Source organism: Amblyomma americanum, chromosome 3 (assembly GCF_052857255.1).
Source record: "Amblyomma americanum isolate KBUSLIRL-KWMA chromosome 3, ASM5285725v1, whole genome shotgun sequence".
Classification (NCBI taxonomy): Eukaryota; Metazoa; Arthropoda; class Arachnida; order Ixodida; family Ixodidae; genus Amblyomma; species Amblyomma americanum.
The window spans coordinates 4,473,444-4,496,671 of record NC_135499.1 but is presented as its reverse complement, the minus strand read 5'-3'; the positions used below and the strand labels follow the sequence as shown (position 1 = coordinate 4,496,671).

The window sequence follows — 23,228 nt, the reverse complement described above, 5'->3', positions numbered from 1 at the left end:
CAAATAATTTTTTCCTGCACCCTATGCCAGCTTCCAAGCCCTGCTAACTGACCATCCTGTGCTACTTCCAAAGTTGCAATTTGTTTTTGTTTATATTTCTGCTACACTCTGTCATGACGTGATTATTTGAATTTGTTACTTCTGTCTTTTTTCGTCTTGTTCTACTTTTTTTTTCTATTCTATATTTTCTATATTTTTCTGTATTTTTATATTCCTTCTATATTTATATTCATTCTATTTATATTCATGTATGACGGCTGAACACCCCTGTACCACCCCCCCCTTATGTAATGTCCCTGACGGGACCCTTAAGGGTTAATAAATGATGATGATGAGGGTGCCAGACACCCTAGTCGAAATCCAAAAAGGAGAAATGCGCTTGGCAGGGCAGTTCCAAGAGAAGGCAAGTGTAGCAGAGGTAGCACATTTAAAAGGCAAAGGCGGGCTAGTTGGTGGTTAACAGGGGGGTGCATATTGCAACCGCGTAAAACGACGAGGGACGAAGAGCATTGTGTCTTGTGCATTCTTCTCTTCGCCCCTCGTCGTTTTACGCGGTTGCAATATGCACTCCCCTGTAGCAGAGGGCGGGAGACGCCTTAGTCTAAATGAAAAAAGAGAAATGGGCTTGGCAGGGCATGTAATGAATAGGCAACCTAACTGGTCTTCATTGAGGGCAACAGACGGGGTTCCAAGAGAAGGCAAACGTAGCAGAGGGCGGCAGACACCCTAGTCAAAATCACAAAGTATAAATGGGCTTGGCGGGGCATGTAATATGTAGGCAAGGTAACGAATCATTGTTGAGGGCAACAGACAGGGTTCCAAGATAAGGCAAATGTAGCAGGGGGCGGCAGACACCCTAGTCGAAGTGAAAATGTAAAAGGGTTTGGCAGTGCATGTAATGAATAGGCAAGGTAACCAATCGTCGTTGAGGGCAGCAGACTGGGTTCCAAGAGAAGGCAAGCGATGATGATGAGTGGAAGCTATTAGCGTGAGCCAGCTTCTGTCTCTGTGTTGGCTCGCATGCTGATGTGAGGTTAATGTTTTCAAAAGTATTGGTAATGCACACTTTTAACTTCTGTGACAGTGTTATAGAAACCACATCTGCGAATGTTTAATATTTCGAGTAGCTTGTGATGGATATTTGCTACTGTACTAGCTTCGGACCATACCTTTGCCTTTCGAGGTTCGAGAGCGAAAGTTGTGGTGTATCGGGCAAATAGATGTGGCTTGGTGTCTGTAATGTTGAGTGCGTTCCGCACACTGGCATTCACCCTGCCACCCTGGCAGTTAAATTAATGGTTGATCGTGAGAGGTTGGTCACTTGACGCTGTGGCCTATTGCCGCAGTGCCGCATCTCTGCCACAACGTTGTCGATGCCAACGCAAATAGCGCGCATCTGTCACTACCGCCACGAAGCTTAAAGCATGACTGAGGTGTCCACTCTACCAGGCTCCCGCCCCCGCTCTTCATCAGTTTCGGCGCAGCTTTACACGCCATGCGCTGCACGTCGCTGAAGGTCAAATCTGCGCAATTGGCAAAACCCGCGGAACATGCCATGGTAAAGCTTTCGCTTTAAAATGTGTCAACACTCCGTCTATTTCGCTTTCACTGAGTGAAATCGTGTTTTTAGGAGGCCGCCTATACATAATTGTATCTCGTGTGTCCCAGTCTTGTTCGTAAGCTGCACTTCAGTTGTGTAACAAAAGATAAAAAACAGCGCTAATTTTGACACAAACCACGCAAAAAGACCAGACAGGACCCGTCCTGTCTGGTCTTTCTGCGTGGTTTGTGTCAAAATTAGCACTGTCATCCTGTCTGGTCTTTCTGCGTGGTTTGTGTCAAAATTAGCGCTGTTTTTTATCTTTTGTTACACAATGTTTCACCAACTAGCCCAGCAAGAGGTACTGTACTTCAGGGCCGGAAATGTAGATTTATCTGGTTTTACGCTCACCTTACACTTTTTCTTTATTATTTCTTTATTATTTTCTATCATGTCATGGTTATTTTTCCATACCTCATTCCATTCTCTTAGCTGGTTTCAACTTTCACCTTTACTCTTGTTCTTTATTGTTTCCATTCTCTTATGCCAGTTTTTCCATACATCACACGATTTTTATCACCTTTTCATCCTTTTTTTTTTTACTCCTGTTGTCTGTTTGTTGGGTCACCTGCATTTTTTAATCGTTTTCGTTTCTAGGGACATGTTGACTGAGTGCCCTCGAGTTTATCGGCCCTTCCGGAACTTAAAAGCTTGATCAATGGGGTATAGTTTTTATCAGGTTAAATCATTTAAGCGGACAACTGCGCTAGTTGGTGATCTTTAGATTCAATGCACATGGTAACTAGCACTAAAGACAAGGACAGAAGAAAGACGGACACCACGAACGCTAGACGAACGCTAGACTTTATCAGGTCTTGTGATGGTTATGCGCATGGATTCAGTGCTTATATAGCGTGTGCTTTTTGGTATTGAATAATGAGTTGGAAGTCTGTGTTGTCATTTTCATTCCTCTTTCTACTGTCCTGTCCCGTTCACGCAGTAGTCCTACTTTTTACATTAAGGGTAACTTTTACATTAAGGGTACTTTTTACATTAAGGCAAGTGCCGCAGGGGGCAGCAGAAAATTAGGTGGGCGGATGAGATTAAGTGAGTTTGCAGGGATATGGTGGCCGCAGCTGGCAAAGGACAGGGCTAATTGGGGAGTCATGGGCCTTTGCCCTGCGGTGGACATAGTGAGGCTGATGATGGTGGTAGTGTGGTCACACGCTGGGAACATCTGAAATTCTGCACATTGTACATAGTGAACTCATCGAGATTGTTCTGTTGTGCAGGGGCGAGCGGGTGGCCTTCAGTTGTCTGGGCTGGGTTAGCTCAGTGACGGGTGAGGCCGAGCCGGGTGTCTCGCTGGAGGTCTTGGGTGAGGGCCGCTGCCAGGGCCACCAGGAGGAGGCCCTGAGCGACAGCCAGGGAGCCTTCCGGCTGCGGGGCCTCCTGCCCAACTGCACCTACCAGCTGCAACTCAAGGCTCCTGGGGGACCCACCACCCACGTCGAGAGGGCCGAGCCACCCCGCCAGCAGCTGGATGTGAGCGCTTGTTTCGAGGGCTGTGCGAATATTCAAATACGAAGCTAATACCTAGCATTCAGGTGACCGCATGTTCTCTGCACCAGTGCAGGGCCAATGAGAGGTCTGACATTCCTCCCTCTTCTGACAGTGTGACGCATGTTTTTAATCTACAGCCGCCGCACAGCAGGTGGAAATAAATTCCCAATGGCGCATTCCATGTTTTGTATAGCAGTGAAATATCAAAACTACTTAAGATGCTTGAGTGAAATTTTGTTTTTATCTATTTCCTCACTGTACGGAAAATAACTGTGTTTTGTAGGTTTCGGTAGTTTGTTTTTGTAAGAACTACGATTTGACGCTAAACACGTAAAAAAAAATGGAAAGATGAAGTGCAGCCTGGATTGGACGAGTTTCCAGTGCACCATCAATTTTGGCCATTTGGCCAGTGATTGTCTGCAAAGTCATCGCTACATCTTTGCTGTGTGTACTGGTTAGCTGGCATCTGATCGCAGACCAGCTATACTCATAGTCGGCGACCTTCGCTAAGGGCAAGGATGGCTTCGCTGCTTCGCAACTGCAGCCAGGGCTACGATAAATACCTTCGTCATCCAAGCACTACATTCAAACCCAGTGATAACAGTATTGAAGTGCCATGGAAATACCATGATATAACCGGGTTGTGCCGAAAAGAAGAAAACGTGACAAACTTTATAGAGAATTTATTGACAAGAAAGTTCTGGATAGGTTTGACCGTTTTAATGCCTGTAAAAGCTCATTAATTCAAACTTCAGGGGACCAGAAGAATTATCAAATGATCCTGGAAAACTAGCACGAATTGGTTGTACCACGGTATATTTGTTTGGTGAAAGACTGGGCACTGATTGCTTACTTTTGAGAAAGAACATTGCGACGATGTTTTTTTTTTTTCACTTTTTCATTAATGCTTAATTAGAGACCTTTAGTATAGCGTATGAGCGCTTACATACGGGCGCTTGCAGGCGGGCGGATACGGCTGAACCCTTTAAATCGGGCGGTGGCTCAAGCCACCTAGCCATGACATGAAATTTTACTCTTGTCTTGATTTTAGCCAACAATCGGATAACCTTTGCTTGGTTACTTCTACCCGCTTAAAATCTACTTTCCCTTCACTGTCCTTAAACCCCAATGCCTTGGATAAATCAGCCCCGCTGCTTTCCACTGTAGGGTGAAGCCCTTTACAGAAAAGTATCAAGTGTTCAGCCGTCCCGTCCTCCTCTTCTCCTACGCAACGCACAACGTGTCTATCTCGTGGTACCTGACTCTATATGTCTTAGTCTGCAAAACTCCCGTCCTGGCCTCAAACAACAAAGAGCTTCCCCTACAGTTATCATAGATATTTTCTCTGGCGATTTCCTGCTTAAAAATCCTGTATGTTCCCAGTGCTGATTTCGTCAGCATCCCTGTTTTCCACAGAGCTCTCTCTCTTTCTTTAACCTTTTTCTTAACCGATAATTGCTGATTTGCCCCCGTACTGCTGTCCAGATATTTGCTTGTCAATTTTATAGTTCGCTTTCTCCATTTCGTGTCAACATTCCTTATGTACAGGTATCTGAAAACTTTCCTAGCCCACTGCTTTTCCCCTGTTTTTCTCAATCGCTCCTCATAGGCTATCTTACTGCTAGCTTCTCTGCTCTCGAACGACGCCCATCCCATATCACCTTAAGGGGAGATGCTACTCGAAGACACTTTTTTTTTAATAAGTGTTATAGAGCAATGAAATTTCGTGTGCTTATAGAGTTTTTTCTGCCCTTTCCAAAACACTAATTAGTTTTTCTGTAGCTTCACTAGAGTTTGTTCAGTGTTCACTTGAAGTGGAAAACAAAGGGACTTTTGTGCACACTTTTTTACATATTAATTTTTCACAAGGAACATGGAAAAACAGCTTATTCTACTCCATAATAACTATAGAACACCGAAAACTAGCCACAGTTTTCTTGTGGGAGCAGCAAGTATTAAAAAAAAATTTGCCAATTTGCAATGTTTCTATTCTCTATGCTTCTAATCAGTTAGATCCAATTAGCAAAAGGATATCTTAAGTATATTGTTATTTTAAGTAGATACCGGTGTGCTGTACATATTAAAGAACAAGTGTGCCAAGTTTCGTTAAAATAAGTCCGATAAAAGTATGAAAAAATGTGTGCACAAACTTTGAAAATTGTCAAAAAATGCGAAAGGAGAAAACAGCAACTGAAAGTTTGAAAGATGTGTATTTACACAAAATCAATTGGCTGTGCATGAAACTTTCCCAAGATGAGAAATGGGTTCTCCTGCCAGTGTCCACCATCCCTAGAATTGGCCAGCACTGTATGTGACACCCTCCTGGTCCTTGCGACTGGAGTCTTCAACACGAGCCCTTTTTGCCATACTGCGACGGTGGGCTCGTGCCTCAGCAGTTTGGCAGGCAGACATCCTTTTGATGCGCCTCTCATTTTGAGAGTCAGTAAGCATAAGCAGCTGGTGACTAGGGAGCACACCAAGCTCCTCTAACACCCGTTCAAAGCTTGCATGCCCCTCATTGAACCACAGGACTGCAAGTGCTGTGGCCATCTCGACAACTGTCCGTGATGCAAACTTAGTCTTTGGACAAAGCAGCCAGATTCTGCTGTTGAGAGACTCAGCTGCATTCTGCGTCTTGCCTTGGATGCAGCGGGCCAAGAGCTTCTCATCCGTCAGCCGCTTATATATAGGAAGGACTGCCTTTCCTTGGGCTTTAGTGAGGAGGGGCGTGTGGTTGGGTGCAGGCTGGCAGAGGGCTTCAGCTCGCCTGTGTTTGCACCATGACTCTGGTCCCTCGGGGCAAAACTTGTGGCTGCTAGCCCCATCACTGGAGCAAGAGTGGAAATAACTTGCCCATATTGCAGAATACATCTGAATGCTGCCTCGATTGCTAGTCACAGCTATCTGGTAATAGGTCTGTAACTTTGTCACAGCTGATTCTTTCAGCTTTTGTCCACGTGGTAGCGGTGTTTTGAGCTGGCGGAGGGCACTTCCCAAACGTTTTGCAACAGGGTTTGTGCAGTCCTCCTTTTCAATGTTCAAAGGACCATACACCTGTGCATCGCAAACGGCAACGTATGCTTTGCTGTCTCCATCGCTGAGGAATTTCGTGAAGCGGAGAGCCGTCTCATAGGAGAGAGTTCGTTGCCATATCCTACGTGCCGCTTCTGCTTCCATGGCATGTGAGGAACAGTCAACATTCTTTTCACACACAGGGCCATGGAAAGCCTGCCAGATTTCTTCCTCGCCGGGCAGCTCCTTGTGTCGGCTACATCCATGACAATAATTTGACAATACCTCAAAATCAAGGCAGAGTCCTGTCTCTAGAGAAACTACGGTGCCCACTCCATTGTGGCTTTTATGGCCTCTTTATTGCCATGTACCGTCTAACATGACTGCTGCATCCAAGCCACCAACTTTGTTTTTCGTTGCTTCTCGGGCCTTCTCCAGATTTTTTACAACAGCACTCACGGCAGCTGCATGGACCTTCTTAGTTATCGCATCAAATGTCTTATGGTGCATCGGTTTCGGGAGGCCCATGATCACGCAAAAACGTACGAGTTGCTGATACCCAACTCCTATTGCGCGAGCAGCTACCACTGCCTTCACATTTGAGGCAAGACCGTCACGCGAGCTCCCGCCGTCAAAGCCTTGCTTCACACTCGCGTCGCCGCTTCTTGTTACTCGCCTCGACGTATACGTTGACGAGAGAACAGTCACAGGGCATGCGACGTTCTCGCAGTGTAGTTCAAGGAATGACGCCAGTCCTTTGCGTTTGTTTACCGGTTCCCGTACAGCGAGTTGGTACTCTCCACATGTTGGGCACGGTGCACCGTTCACTAGTGCTGCCAATGCACCAATGTCGCACATCACAACGTTTGCAGAGCCATGGTCACTTGTCCTTTTATCTTTTTCGAAGAACGCGATCTTCTTTTCCGAAGCGCTGACAAAGCTGAACGCTGCGTCGATCTCGTCAGAGGGGCTGTCGTCGATAGGCCTAGCGGGTCGTGGGTCGGGTACGCTTCCCGCAGAAGTCGTTCTCCGCTTCGCCTTGCGCCTACCTCTGAACTTGTGCTTCGTGCTGTACTTCCGATCGCGGAAATCGCGCTTCTTCGGACTAGTCATCTTGAACGAAAACTAGAGCGGCACAGATGCAACGGCGAGTGACGGGTTTGCGGTCTGCGAGATGCTGACCTGTCGGCAGGCTTCACCACAAGTCCCGCGCCGCGGCGACTAATGGCGGCCTCGCGATTTTACCACGTGACAGTGCAGACGCTTTGTTTTTGTGGAAAGGAAAATGGCGCAGTATCTGTCTCATATATCGTTGGACACCTGAACCGGGGCTGTAAGGGAAGGGATAAACGAGGGAGCGAAAGAAGGAAGAAATAGGTGCCGTAGTGGAGGGCTCTGGAATAATTTCGACCACCTGGGGATCGTTAACGTGCACTGACATCGTGCACTGACATCGCACAGCACACGGGCGCCTTAGCGTTTTTCCTCCATCGAAACGCAGCCGCCGTGGTCGGGTTCGAAGGGCTCGAAAAACGCACGTTTTTTTTTTTTATTTCTCTCCTCGATACGAAACTGACGGCTGCCGTAGAAGCGAGCTTGGGGCTAGGCTTACCTCCACAAGCGATTGCAATGGCGTGCAGTGAAGCATCCCCGAGATTTCGAGGCTCAAAGATGGGCAACTTTCGCGCATTTCTGCGGACTTTCGAGCTACCGTGACTCATTTGGAAGCATTTTTTAATAACTTCTCGCTCAGATTTCACTTTGATTTTTCTAGACAAGGAAGTAGAATGTTCAAAGATTTCAAAACAATCGAAATCAAAAAATCGAAAATTTTGGAAAAAACGTGATTTTTCGACCCGCATCTCCCCTTAATCGTACCCCCTGATTTGGTGTATTGCCATGTGCTCCCAAAGCTAGCCTCCCTACGCCACGTTGTTTAATTTCTAACCTTGCTTGAACATCTGGTCTCATGCACAGGACCGCATTACCAAAAGTCAGGCTAGGAACCATCACCCCTTTCCAGATCCCTCTTACCACTTCATACCTACTGTAATTCCACAGTGCCCTATTTTTCATGACAGCTGCATTCCTACTATCTTTATTCATTACATATTTTTCATGCTCTGTCAGATACTCAGCACCGTTATTTATCCACACCCCAAGATACATGTACTCATCCAGTATTTCTAGCGATAACTCCTGTATTCTATGCTCGCCGCCCTCATCGTTAAATATCATGACTGCAGAATTTCCCTTACTAAACTTGAAACCTAATCTATCTGCCTCTGTACCACATATGTCTATCAACTTCTGTAAATCTTCCTGGCCGTCAGCCATTAGCACTATATCTTCGGCGTATATTAGTCCCGGTAATGACTGTTTAATCAATTCTCCTTGCTTAAAAAAGAAAGGTTTAAGCCTAGTCCGCTCCTCTCTAGCTTGGCCTCCAACCCTTGCAGATACAACATGAACAACAAAGGAGACAAAGGAGATCCTTGCATAAGCCCCCACTGTATCTCTACAGGCTCTGATACATTTTTCTCCCATTTTATAAGCACTCTGGTACCTATATATATATCTTTTAAAAGATTAATTACTCCATCTTCCACATGAAATGTGCCCAGTATGTCCCACAGATACTCTTGAGTAACGATGTCGTAGGCTCCCTTAATATCCAGAAATGCTAGCCATAGGGGCCTGTGTTCCTTTTCAGGAATCTCTATACACTGCGTCAACGAAAACAGATTGTCATCCAACCTCCTTTGTTTCCGGAACCCATTTTGTAGCTCCCCTAGCCCCCCCTCGTTCTCCACCCAAGCCTGCAATCTGTCCTTTATAATCTGCATCACCACCCTGTAAACCACAGATGTCACTGTTATGGGACGGTAGTTACTTACGTCAGCTTTGTCCTCTTTCCCTTATATATCATGTTCATTCTACTTAATCGCCATTGACCGGGGACTTTCCCATCCACTATCATTTTATTCACTACCTCTATTAATGTTTGCTTGGATTTTGGTCCTAGCTTCTGTCATAATCGGAATACCATCTGGTCCTGTTGACGTGCCACTAGGAACCTTCTCCTCTGCCCTTTCCCACTCTCTTTGCTCAAGTGAAGCTATTGCAGTAACCGGTCTATCCTCCTTCGATAAATTATGTGCAACATTTCTTTCTTTAAATTTTTCTGTCATCCTTGTTCCTATGTATTTTATCGCTTCATCCCCTTCTAGTCGAATACCCTGATCTGTAACAATAAACGTTTGTTCTAGCGCTGGTCGCAGTGGCGCCATCTGGTGTTAAAACGTGAAAATATTTTGTGACATTTTTTGCACTTAGCCAAGGTTATCCAAGTCGTAGTGCGCAGATAGTCGGTTCTTCACCAGTTCAGTAGGGTCAGGGCCTAATTTATTTTAGGTAATTGAACCGAGCAAGGTTTAGAAACGTCATGTTGAGGTCTTTCGGACCCTTCTATCTACCGCCGAAACGACTGCGTTTGGCAAGACTATGACTACCTTGTCGTAAAAATCCAAACCAAGCCAATCCATAGTCGGCGGTGTCTTGTTAGGGTTAAGAACGGCGGAATCGTTACACTGAATCGAGAATTAGGCAAGTTTATCCCTCATTCGTTATGCTGTTGGCGAGGGGAAGCAAAGCAAATATGGCATGTGCCATTTAAAGGCAATGAATATGCCTAAAAACCCAATAACATCGACGAATTCTCTCCGGAGTGGGTGACGTGGGCACTTTTCGTGGGCTATTTTTCGTAGCGTAAGCAAAAGCGCACACGCTAAATCCGAGAAACAGCGTACGTAACGCGCATGTACTTTAAACCTCGATTTGGAATAGCGTTTGGCGCATGCGCAGTACGAAGCACGCTATTTTATAGCGTACGCTATGCCTTTGCGTATGTCTGCGTACGCTATACTAAATCTCTCTGTTGCATGTATGCTGTCGGGAGCATCAAAGCAGAACTGCTCAAAAGTGGTAAGGGCCTGCCCGACAATCTTCACGGTGCAATGCGCAAGTGTTGGGGCTCGAGCGCTACTGTGTCACACCCCTCGCAAGCTGTAGCATCGCATATGAGGAGGCCTCAATGTACAAACACGTGACTAGCGCACAGTTTTGGTGCATAAGAACCGGAGAAAGAACCATGCAGACGAATGTGATTGCGCCAATCAGTCCAAAATGGTGCTCAGCATGGCTCAGTTAGCTGGCTGCTACAGGCTTGCACGAAGCTCAGAAAAGCGATGTTGTGAAGAAGGGCAGTGCAAAAAACGGACGAGGGACTGAGGAGGGGACACAATTAGATGTTCACGAGTGCTAATTGTGTCCTCTCCTCAGCTCCTCGTGCATTTGTTTGCACTGCCTTCTTTACAACATACATCGCCAACTAGTCCGGCAGCTTGCTCATCAGAAAAGTGAAACCAAAACTACCCTGTCCGACTAACTTTGAGACAGGGCCGTCTGTTTCTTGTCATGCCTGGCGTCATACGCATGCCTCAGGTGCACAGATAACTCCGCAGCATAAAATTCAGGTTTGAAGAGGGCTATTTTATCGATCGCTTGCCACGCCAGTCATACCTGGACACAGCCTCCCTTCATCCTCGTGAAGCAATAAGAAGTTCGGCGTTTTCAGTAATGCATGTGTAGCCTTGCAGGATTCTCAGCCCAGCCTGCGAGTCTTTGCGGCAGCTGGTACACTCGGTGCACAACGGCATTATTGCGCATCAGGTAGAGCTGCACCTGCACTAAAAGCGTGCATGTTTATTCCTTTTCAGACGAACCAGATTCCTCCGTAGACCTGGTGTAAACAACGTGACATCAAAAGGGCGTTGCTCGAAGAGCGAAGCCATTCACTTAGATTCTGAATCGGCTATGCTAGCTTGTGATGAGCGCTCCCCTGTCGTCTTTATTTTCCCAATTTGAGACAACTCGCTGCTTTTCTTCTCCCATTTATAACCCCATCGGTATGCGGCATGCTTTGCCGATTAGACCAGAAGGGCGTACATGCTCTGATGAAGTATACTGGGAGAGGTCTGTTGACAAAGCCCTGCTCACAAAAGGGGTTAGCGTGAGGGAGAAGCATCAGTCGCCCACCACTGTTATCTTTTTTTGAAAAAGAGAGGGGAATTCACTTTAGACCTGAAGTCCAGACAGTTGACACCAGCTATCGAGAGTGGGTGTAAAGGGTAGTAGCTGGAAGGGTACAGTGGTGCTGTCCGCAGCCACGCACTGCGTCGACTTAATTTTTCTCAGAGACTATCGAGTTTTTGGCGAAAACGGCCAGAAGCGTGCCACAAAAAGGGCCTACAAGGGGCGCTCGCTCACTTGAGAACGCCTGAAACCGGTGAGCTGACTGACGATGCCGGCGTCTCAGATGTGTGTCATTTCCAGTCCGGCTTGTTAGTTGTCCAACACACCACTTGGGGACTGCGTCATCTGCTACAGAGATTATTTTATGCTCCTAACTAAAATACTAGATGCTTCACAGCCCTAATATTGAAAATAAATATTGTTCATAACATGCACACTACTTTGTCGAGCGCAAAATTAGCTGAAGTAAACTTCGGTCAAGTAGACCTTTTCATTTCATTTCATTTATTTACCCTCAGGGCCGTTAGGCGTTAGAGGAGAGTGGGAATAACATACAAATACAAAAAACAAAAACAGCAGCTAAAAAATTTGAATATAGTTACAGCACACACTGGTTTAATATCAGTAACAGCACTAGCAAAAGGCAGCATTACACAAAATAAACCACAAAAGAAAACAGCAGCTAATAAAATAAAACATAAATAAAGACAGAGACTTATCTAAAATTAGTAACAGCGTTACGAAAGGCAACAGTATCAGTAATTTCAGCAATATCGCGGGAAGGCGATTCCAGCCGACACAAGTTCTGGGTATGAATGAATTGTGAAAACATCTCGTGCATCCAAACTTTGTGGCGGTGATCAATGCGTGCTGAAATACACAATGGTCTTTTTAACAACCTCTCTTTAAGATAAGGATTATGATAAATTTTTTGAGAAGTACATAATGAAGCTATTGACCTGCGATGGGAAAGAAGCGGGAGGGAAAGGTTAGCTTTCATGGCAGTTACACTACTAGTACGATGATAGTTGGAAAGTATGAAACGACAACCGCGGTGTTGAACTGATTCTAAGTCAGAAATGAGAGATTCGACCCCAGGGTTCCACACCAATGAAGCATATTCCAATTTAGAGCGGACCAAAGTTTTATAAAGTAGTAGTTTTAATGAGCTCGGTGCACATTAAAAATTCCTGTGAAGGTATCCAAGGATGCGGTTAGCGTTATTTATAATGTAGTCAACATGAGGTTTCCAAGACAGGTTAGAAGAGACATGAACACCCAGATATTTATAAGACGATCAGTGCGAGACCCGTAATGTCTGAATTAGCAAGCGTACAATGCCACAGACTTGCATGGGCATTGGCCAGGGTTTGAATTATCTGAAATAACTTACGTCGAATAACAAGCTTTTACTGTTATACCACAACTTGCAAGGGTTCCTGTTCCAGGATGAAAGGGCAAGCAACTTGCAAGGGCTCAGGATGCCGTAACCGTAGATGGAGTGGATAGAAAGTCGAGAAGAGAAGCCTTTACACTGCTCTGCAGGCATGTTGCAGGTGGTGAGCGAATGCGCAGTGGCTTCGAGGGTGACAAGGCTGGCAGTCTCGGCTGGTAGCGGGGAGCAGGACAAGGCACCGGCGTCCTGATGCCCGACTGGTAGACAACACATGTAATATATTCTTGGAGGCAGAGAGACGGGGGGATTTTTAACAAAGAAAGCCAACAAAGCGCGTGGTGGTCCGTGACCACGCCAAAAGGACGCCCATAGGGGTAAGGGCGAAACTTGCCAAGGGCCCAGACGATAGCCTAGCACTCTTTTTCCACGACGGCGTAGTTGGACACGGCTTTAGTCAGGGTGCGGCTGGCATAAGCAACTACACATTCTTCAAATCCAAATTTTCGCTGAGCGAGCACAGCACCGAGTCCAATACAATTGGCATCTGTGCTTATTTCGATTGGGGCTTGCGGGTCAAAGTGGCGCAAGATGGGTGGTTCCGTGAGGAGAGTGCGCAAGGTGTTGAAGGCATCGTCGCATGCAGGCGACCAACTCAAGAAATTCAAGTTGCTGCCAAAGAGCTGAGTTAAAGGGGCAGTAATCGTAGCAAGTTCCAAATAAAACGCCGAAAATAGGAACAGATGCCTAGGAAGCTGTGCACTTCCTTAACGGAAGTAGGTTTCGGAGCAGGAAGTTTGGCAGTACCCGGACGGACACCCTCGTTTGACGTAACGTGGCCTAAAATGGTTAATTCGCGAGCAGCCATTTCAACTTGAGCTGCAGGCTGGCGTCCGTAAGGCAGGTCAAGATGCGCTTGAGCCGGGACAGATGAGTCTCGAAGTCAGATGAAAAGACCACGACATTGTCCAGATAGCACAGGCACAACTTCCCCTCCAGGCCGCGCAAAATAGTGCTCATCATGTGCTCTAAAGTAGCCAGAGCCTTACAGAGGCCGAAAGGCATGACGTTACATTCATACGGGCAGTAAGGGGTCACAAATGTGGTTTTTGGGCGATCTTCGGCAGCCATGTGGACCTGCCAGTACCAAGAGCGCAAATCGAGAGAAGAGAAGAGTTCTGCTCCTTGGAAGCAGTCCAGAGCATCATCAATATGTGGGAGAGGGTAAACGTCTTTCTGTGTTATCTTATTCAGGCGGCGGTAATCAACGAAGAAATGCAGAAGGTTCTTCTTCATGAGTATCACGGGTGAGGCCCATAGACTGTGAGAGGCCTGAATAACTCCGCTCTGAAGCATGATGTCAACCTGTACCTGAATAACATGGCACTCAGTGGTGGAGACACGGTATGGGCACTGACTCAGAGGGGCATGGCTATCGGTGTCATGTGATGGGCGACAGCCAACTTGCGGCTCAAAGCAGGTTGACGGGAATCGAAGGAGGAAACTGATGAAGCAGCGAAGAAATTGAGTGCGTTGAGGTGCGGGAAGGGTTGCTTCGATGGAGCGCAGAAAAACGTCTGTAGGCGAAGTGTCGAGAGCGGGAATCGGCGGGCTGAGGGCATTTACGGTCTGGGATGGTGGATTGTCATTCTCATCTCAATGGAGAATGAAATCAATGGGGAATAGCCAAGGTGTGCTTGGCCGTGTTGAGGGAAGAGTCAGCACAGCATTATGTGTCAAGAAAGTAGGCAGCTGCCTGCAAACAGAAGTGAACTTCGGAAGCCAAAATGTGGCCGACTGATGGAACAGAGAGCAGCAGCAGGCAGGCAGGGTGGTGTGTAATGCTAGTGTGAAAACAGTGCCATGTGTGTTTGCCGCTGTTTCTGTGCAGGATACAAGAGGGATCTGATTTAACTGCTTTTTCAGGTGACCAACTCTGACCTGACAGACATGCGTGTCATTGTGTTCCGCCACTTCAACCAATTGGATGTCACGGGCCAGGTGATCACGGATGCCAAGCACCTGCCTGGCCTCAAGGTGCGCTCTTGAGCTTAAGCTGGAAGGGATGTGTCGCACTTTTTGCTGGTTTATGGCTTTTTTGTCCGCAACAGAATGAACAAAGTATCGCAGCATAACATGTTGAGTTTTTGTCCACCACAGAACAGCCAATCAACATCCCCCACCTGTCATTCGGTGCATGTCTTATTTCTGCTTGGCAGGTGTGAAGAATGCAGCCATATCGATGCAGTGCAAATCAAATGCAGGCCAGTCAGTTTGGTTTGTGCTGGTAGTTATGGTGCCATTTAATGCTTCCTTAACTACTTCAGAGGAGGCAGGTAGGGTAAGACGACACAAAACAGTCTTAAACGCTTAAACTGTGAAGGTGTGTTTTAGCCAGCTCCTTAATAAGCCAGTTCCTTCTTACAAGGAGTTTAGTGACAACTCAGTAAACAAAATCTTGCTCCATGAAATGCTTGATGCACACACAGCAGTATGCATTGAGATTTTTGCCAGTTTTGAGCGTAAACAACCGATTCTGGTTTCCCATTTTTCGAACCAAAATCGGAGCTCTGTTGTGTACATCTGGCATTGAGGGATTAGCAAACCACCATGGCAGAAGTGGAAATAACATGCCACTGTAACCGCGATCACACGTGATCAAAATGTGCAGAATAGTAACTCGCTATCAGGGAGAAATAAACAATAACACTACTACCTGTGTCTTCTGACACGCAGAAATTATTTCTGGCACCCTTGGCTCCCCCGCAGCAACAGGAGTCATGTTCACTCGCTCCGGTGGTGCGCCCAATAGCATAAACATTCCCTGCAACGATGGCCTTTCTCAGAAAAGGAAGCTTTCATCAGCTAGAATAGGCCAGGAACACAGGTGCGCGATCCCTCAAGTAACAATTTGCTGTTGGACGACCAAGAAGGAAAATTGAATGGATGGGACATCATCATCATCAGCCTTACTACACCCACTGCAGGGCAGAGGCCTCTCCCATGTCTCAACAATTAACCCTGTCCTGTGCCGGCATTCTGCGTCTAGATATCACTGCGAATCGAGACTTAGTCGTGTGGCTGCCACTGTGCTGTTGTCGGCTGTAGCAACAACTATAGGAAGCATGAAAAATGACCTCTAGAAAAGTGTGAAAAGCATCGACAGCCGCCGCATGTGCCTGGGCACAGGCTGTTTCATTTGCACCACTCCGAAGATTAGGGGTGTCTGCATTGCAAGCATCAACCAAACGGGTCTCATCCTGCCAGTCGCATCTCATGCGTGCTCTGAACACTTTGTTCGTGAGAGTGGTAGGTCAAGAACCTAATTGCGTGGATTGTACTATTGGCAGCAGAAGTTTACGTGATGAGGGTGAGTGAAAGAAATTTAAAATTGCTTTTTGGTGAAAAGATGACACAATAACTGTCTCACATTTTCTGTGGACACCGAACCGTCTGTAAGGGAAAGGATAAAAGAAGGAGTGAAAGGAAGAAAGGTGCCATAGTGGAGGTCTCCAGAATATTTTCGACCACATAGAGATCTTTAACGTGCACTGACATCGCACAGCACAGGGGCGCCTTTTTTGCGTTTTGCTTCCATCGAAATGCGGCCACTGCGGTCAGGTTCGAAGCCGGGTGGTACGGCTCAGTAGATGAGCACTTTATCCACTGAGCCACCACGGCAGAGAGGGTGAGCGGGAAAAAATAATTTCGATGCAGTCAGATTAACCGATCGCTTAGAATTTATGAAGGTATACGAGAACATACATGTTCCACCCCTGTTAATAATACATGGTGACTTGGGCAAAAGGCAGCGATAGAACATTTTTTTTTTTTTTTTCCGAGAACATAACTGTTCATTTCTGTTGCCGATAGTATGTGCGCTTATGTGGTTATGTGAAAAAAAAAGTCATTATTCGTTCGCACACGGGAATCTGTTCACATCAAATGCACTAGGAAATCACCGTGCAGGGAGGAAACTTTCACGTATATCAAAATTAGCATCAGGCGTAACGTGAGCACCGACTACATGCGGACAAAAAAAAATTTGGAAGGGGAGTCAAGCTTTATGCTCAGATGCCCTGACTTCGTTTTGTTTTTCGCATGCGAAAGCATCATGTTCTTAATGAAGAAGGTTTCAGTGCGCTTTTTGGTCACTTGAAAATTGTGCCACAGTGTTCAGTCCACAAAAGCACTGGGCTAGAGCTCACTGCCCCCATATTGTCTGTCACTGATACATATGAAAGAACACAGTTGTATCCCTTGCTTATAGCCTAGATCTGGATTTCCGTTATTCGCTGCACAATGATCTGTTCGTGACCTCAAGATGTTCCATTGTAAGAGTGATGGCAAGGGCAAAAAATTCGCTTTTCACATATATCCACGTCTGCCTGTGCGAAATGAACTCATTGCCGTAGCTTTTCGGACAGTAAACTTAGTCTATACATGCTAGACCTACTCAACAAACAAAATGCGACAAACATCATACTTGAAACAATTGTCAAGAAGTGACTAGCATTAACAATATCCCTAGCTGGTTACCCTAGTCTCTCTCTCAAACTCGGTCAGATGTCACGGAAAGTTGCTCGAGAGTTGCTCTGCATCACTCCCTCGACCACTGTCACAACCAGTATTACGCCTACGCTGTTTTATATCACGCATGTTACGCCAAACTCCTCAGATTTTCTTGACCTATGTCAGTCTTCATCACGATGGTGGAAGCACCTGCGGCGCCATAATCTGCCAGTGTTCCAGCCATTTCTTGACTGAACAGCTGCACTGATGCTTGAAAACCTTTTTCGATCAGTACGCAATTTTAGAACTCAAAAAAATGATTGGGGACGCTCCGAACTGCCTATATGTGCCACCTGCATCCTGTTTGGTGTGTGCACACATACCAGCATGGTGGTCGTTTTCAGCCGAGATACTAGATGGCGCCACCTTTCCTAGCTGGCGGCGTATAAGGGTTATAAGGGTGTATAAGGGTTGGTTATATTCTGCGCATTTCTCCATCACCTGATAGATACTGTGAATGTGGTCTGTTGTCGAGTATCCTTTATGAAAGCCTGCTTGTTCATTTTGTTGATTGAAGTCTAAGGTGGTCCTGATTCTATTTGCTATTACGTTAGCAAATACCTTGTAGGCAACGGATAGTATGCTGATCGGTCAGTAATTTTTCAAGTCCTTGACATATCCTTTCTTTTGAATAATTAAGATAATGGTAGCTTTCTTCCAAGCTTCTGGTACGCTCGAGGTCGTAAGGCATTGCATGTACAGAGTGGCGGGGATGCAGCGATGGCATAGAGGTAGAGCGTCCACCTCACGTGCAAGAGGACTGTGGCTCGAATCCTGGTGCTGCACAATTCTCCTCCGGGTTTAAAGAAAAAAATCCGCGTGTCGATGGAATTGCATAATCAGGCCTGAGGTGCAGCCTGATCTCGGTGACCAGAACTGACTACGCACTCCCTCACCAGTGCAGGATTTGGCCACCCTGGTGTAGTATTTGGCCACAACCTTTTATGAACAAACCAATTAACCCTTGACCCTCAGTTCCCAGTGGCTGCAGATCAACTAACCAAGGCGGCAGTCAGACCTGTGACGCAGCGGAGGGTCCTAAGAATCGCTGGCACCGGACAGGCTGCCATTGGAAACTGAATCTGGCAACGTTTAACGCTAGATCATTATCCAGTGAGGCTGACCCAGCAGTGCTGTTCGAGGAGCTCGCAAGTAATAAATGGAATGTCATAGGTGTTGTGTATAGAGGGCACTATTGTTATCTATCACGAGCGCCACCTACATTCTTTATATTGGTAAGTCGCACCGACCAAAAATTATGATGGAATGATGTTTCGGCTCCCGTATCCCATACGGGAGCCTTGTTCACAATGAGGCAAAACGTTGTGGTGGTGCCTTTTATATACGGCGTATATGCGATCCCAGGCATCTCGCGTCGATTCCATCAGACCCTTGACTACAACCATCTACATTCATCTGTATATAAACATCGTCATCGGAATAAACGGGGATCATCTGGTGGCACGCCGCCGCCCACAAACCTTGGCGTCATTCCTCGCCTTGGCACCGATGCTTCGGCGCCACCACGTACAGGCGTTTGTCCATCTCGACTACAAGGTTGCGGCTAGTCAGATGCGGGAGACGTGTCAGGCGATGGGTTCGCTTGCACTATTGCCAGGGGCCCTTTTTCTGGAAGCACCTGGACAACCTCCTGTACCGTGGCACCAATAAAAGGAGGACTTCGAAAATTTTCTACAAGCAACAGGTCTCGACAAGAAGTCACAGGTTCGGAAGAGGGCCATCCTATTGCACTGCCTAGGCGTTGAGGGTCGTCGGGTTTTCCACACGCTTACTCCGGGACCAAAAGTCGCGAGTGCTGCAACGGTTTTGCTCAACCAGAAGATGAGACAAGCAAGTACTCCTGCGGACGTTTACAAAGAAGCGCTCGCCTTGCTGGAACACCATTTCAGAAGCACTGTGAATGTTCTTGTTGAGCATTGCCGATTCACGCTGAGACGGCAGCTCCCTGACGAACTGATACGCAACTACGTCACAGCTCGCCACCAAATGGCAAATTGCGACTTCGGCGATTTTCTTGAGCCAGCTTTGGGTGACAAGGTTGTCGAGGGCATTCGAAGTGTAGAACTGCGACAGAAGCTGTTATTGAAAGGGTCAACGCTTACGTTGGATGAGGCAGTAGGCGGTGTCGACTATGAGGACGGTTACGACGCTTACAGAGAACAGCGAGCGACGGAGGCAGGAGGTCAGCCGATGAGAGGCGGTTTCTCGTCAGGTCCGGTGCGTAAGTGCTGCCGGTGCGGCTCAGCTGGACACCTAGCCAACTCATGGGAATGCGAGGTGCGATTGTGCAAGGTGCCACAAGACTGGGCATTTCCAAGTAGTGTGTGAAGGCTGCGGAGAAGCAGAAGTGTGGGCTATTTGATATGAAGACTGCACGGAGGAGGTGTTGGGTGTGCTGACGGTGACGCAGGCGGAACAGGGGACTTTGGTCGTCGATGTGTGCATCGAGGATGAATCAGCTCAGCTGCTGGTACACACGGGCTCAGCTGTGTCCATTTTACCTCACCAATTACACTGAAACCTCATTGATACATTTTTTATTTGCGGGAAAACGTATGATCCAAACCACATAATTTTGAGAAATGTAGCTTTTTAATGAGGTGCAAAAACATTTACTGACAATTTCACTCCATAAAAATGTCGATTGACATTTTTTAGCACTACATTTGAACAGATCCTTTTCTAGTGCTCACATAATTCAGTCTGCTTTCGCGCTGTTTTAAGCGCGGAACGAACTTCGTAACGCATCCGGTACGTCGACGGCAATAATGAAAGCAAACAAACTATTCCGCGCAACTTTTTTTTTTTTTTTCCGGATGCTTCGCCCCTTTGCACATGAGTGATGCGGGGAAGCAACCGCGGCGGATGATCGTGGCAGTGTTCCTGCTTTTTAAGGGCCGTCATACGATCGTTTTTGAGCGGCTTCCGCCAGGCCCGCTTGGTGAGCGGGCCGCATGTTTTCGGCCTCCAGGCGGACGTGGGGCGGAAAGCTGTTGTACGATCACTTTGGCGCTTGCGAGCGAGGCGGATGGTCCCAGCATTTCGACTGGCGCGCCCGGCAGTGCCTGTCATCTAATCGCATGTGGCGTTACAGGCATGCATGCTTGTAGCAAAACACACATATATCTTGTAGTAGAAAATGCCTGTATTAATTGCGGCGTACTCGAGACATCCATTGCGTTAGGTTGCGTCAACGTTTCTTTTTTTTTGCTGCGGGATTTTCGTCGAAGGTACATCGTGGTCGGCTGTGACAAGCATGGATCTCGGTGCGGCCGACTCCAACGGCCGCAAACCGATTCGTGACAAAACTTTGCAACATCGCAGGAGAGCCTGATCACCTGAAACGATGCTGTGGGAAACGACATGTGGACCATTTCTATCCAAGAGACCGAAAAACGCGTCACATCGCGATCGCATAATTCGATTGCTATGTTTTCACAACGGTCGACGATTTGCCAAAATAACAGAAGGCTGCCCCCTCTGAAAGTTGCGCTACCCTCACGATTTCAGAACAACGCGATTCGTATTGCGAATTCTCGATCGGGTCAGGCCACAGTACAAGCTGCTAACAACCATCCGTAATTATAAACAAATCACATTTTTCAAATAGTTGAGATTCATCATCATCATCATCATCATCATCAGCCTTACTACACCCACTGCAAGGCAAAGGCCTCTCCCATGTCTCTCCAATTAACCCTATCTTTTGCCAGCTGCATCCACCCTTTGCCTGCAAACTTCTTAATCTCATCCGCCCATCTAACCTTCTGCCGCCCCCTGCTACGCTTACTTTCTCTTGGAACCCACTCCGTTACCCTTAAAGACCAGCGGTTATCTTGCCTTCGCATCACATGCCCTGCCCAAGCCCATTTCTTTCTCTTGATTTCGACTAGGATGTCATTAACCCGTGTTTGTTCCCTCACCCATTCTGCCCGCTTCCGATCTCTTAACGTTACACCTATCATTTTTCTTTCCATGGCTCGCTGAGATTACATACTTAAAATTTTAGTCAGTTATTTAAAATTGCACACTGCAGTGTTTTCTGCATTGCTGACAGAAAAAAATAATTGCACTTGCAGCCTTTCCTAAGCATTTGCACAGTAGTTGTCACTTTAATATGTAAACAACCTCCTCCCCAGCTACCTACAGTCAGCTGACTGTTAATGCAAAAGACATGCTTCTCTATTCAATGTAGAAGTTGTGCGTGTGTGTGTCTGAATTTTACATGCATTAAAAGTTCACATTTTATCACACTGCTGTCAAACACAAATGCAAACAACTGGAACTGCCATGGGGGCGTCGATATCGGTCACAATGGCTAATTTAACCATGGAAGACGTCGAAAGCCGGGCGCTTGCCACCTTCAATCTCAAGCCAAAGTTGTTCCTTCGATATGTAGACAACTGCTTTTGTGTGGTGAAAACGTCAGAAGTAGAAAACCTTCTAATCCATCTAAATTCAACTGAACTGGCCATACAATTTACAGTTGACCGTGAGCAGCAGGGCAGTCTGCCTTTTCTCGACGTTCTAGTCACAAGGCACGACAAAGGCTTGCAGTTCTCGGTATACAGAAAGCCAACCCACACGGGACGGTACCACCATTTCAATTCGATTCATCCCACTCCCCACAAGGCATCTGTCATTACATCTTTATTGAAGAGAGCCGATACCATATGTTCTTCACATGAAGAAAAAAGAAACGAGAAGAACAGAGTAGTCTCCGATCTCCAAAAAAATGGGTACCCCAGTTCATTCATCCGACGCGTCAGCCAAAAGCAAAAAAGAAAAAACAAAAACAGCTCTATTTCTTCCGCAAGCACATGCCAGAACCGGAAACATGTTTGCATACCATACGTGAAAGGCGTGAGCGAGACGCTGGCTCGAATTGTTGGTAAAGAAGGGGTGCTAACAACGCACAAACCGGCTACCACCATCGGACGCTTCATCGGACGCTTCCTCCCCCGCCCGAAAGACTGTCACCCAAAAGAAAGGGCCCAAGGGGTTGTATACAAGATTCCCTGCCCAGTCTGCCCGGCCTCGTACGTGGGGGAAACGAAGAACTTCGCCGAAAGAATGCGGAAACACAAAGCAAACGTGCGACAAATGAACCGTCAGCGCAGCGCGGTGGCTGAACACTGTGAGGAATGTGACCACCGAATTGACTTTGACGGCACTATTCGACTTGAGACCGAAGCTAACCAGCGCAGGAGGCTTCTGCAGGAGTCGTGGCACATACAACAGACACGAAGGAATGTTAATCGCTCCCTAGGGACACTTCCTTCGTCTTACATCCATGGTTTGCGGCCATTGACCAGGAGGTATTCAACACGAGCCAAGCTGCGCCTCGCCCGTAGTCACACCTTGAAGAAGGGACCGCGCCGGTACCGAAACGTCGTGTTTTTCAAAAATTAGCCTGGTTGGCGTCAGTCATCTTTCTACTAAATTAATTTCCCAACCAGACAGACTTCTGTCAAATGTTTTCTTTTGAGACGAGTTCAGCTGGCTAGACCTATCTTGTGCACGGTGTGCAAGTTAGTGTAAATGCAACTGTATACCGTCCGACAAAACTATTGTGTAAATCTGATCTAGAGTTCCCGGCTTCGAACCCTACCGCGGCGGCTGTATTGTTATGGAGGAAAAACGTTAAGGCGCCCGTGTGCTGTGTGATGTCAGTGCACGCTAAATTTCCGGAGCCCTCCACTACGGCACCTCTCTCTTCCTTTCTTCTTTCACTCCCTCCTTTATCCCTTCCTTTATGGCGCATTGAGGTGTCCAAGGATATATGAGACAGATACTGCGCCATTTCGTTTCCCCAAAAAACCAATTATTATTTATAAGATTGAGCTATGCTGCATGAGAAATATCAGGTGAGAACAAGTGCTGCTCAGTAAAGAGAAAGAAAGGACGTACGACTTTGTTTGATGTGACGCTGCTCTGTGGCACTTGCAGTTCTCTCTCTCGGTTTTCTTCTTTGGTGTAGCTCTGTCTCATGTATGTCCACTAATTGCAGCGTTTGTTTCATTTTGCCCGGCA

At 46.8% G+C, this 23,228-nt stretch overlaps 3 protein-coding genes across 3 annotated transcripts in view; 2 read left to right on the top strand and 1 right to left on the bottom strand.

The window, feature by feature from the left end:
- Window positions 1–23,228, top strand: part of LOC144124422 (BOS complex subunit NOMO1) — a 103,925-nt gene that overhangs the window by 79,962 nt on the left and 735 nt on the right. The window contains exons 8-9 of the mRNA XM_077657056.1: window positions 2,833–3,085; window positions 14,529–14,639. Of these exons, the coding sequence (XP_077513182.1) occupies window positions 2,833–3,085; window positions 14,529–14,639 (364 nt within the window). The remainder of the gene's footprint in view (window positions 1–2,832; window positions 3,086–14,528; window positions 14,640–23,228) is intronic.
- Window positions 4,771–7,329, bottom strand: LOC144124423 (uncharacterized). The gene has a single exon (XM_077657057.1). It carries the CDS (start codon window positions 6,278–6,280, stop codon window positions 5,393–5,395), a length of 888 nt encoding a protein of 295 aa, XP_077513183.1. The 5' UTR covers window positions 6,281–7,329; the 3' UTR covers window positions 4,771–5,392.
- On the top strand, window positions 21,486–23,199 carry LOC144126303 (uncharacterized). Its single transcript, XM_077660392.1, has 2 exons — window positions 21,486–22,058; window positions 23,176–23,199. The coding sequence occupies exons 1-2, from the start codon at window positions 21,486–21,488 to the stop codon at window positions 23,197–23,199; spliced, it is 597 nt and encodes a 198-aa protein (XP_077516518.1).

What these genes read in the sequence shown, in the direction of transcription:
- LOC144126303 (XM_077660392.1), top strand. Translation starts at nt 21,486, where the DNA reads ATGGGGGCGTCGATATCGGTCACAATGGCTAATTTAACCATGGAAGAC. An exon ending in GCATACCATACGTGAAAGGC is followed by an intron (nt 22,059 to 23,175) that starts GTGAGCGAGACG and finishes TCTTTGGTGTAG; the next exon opens with CTCTGTCTCATGTATGTCCA.
- LOC144124423 (XM_077657057.1), bottom strand. Translation starts at nt 6,280, where the DNA reads ATGGAAGCAGAAGCGGCACGTAGGATATGGCAACGAACTCTCTCCTAT.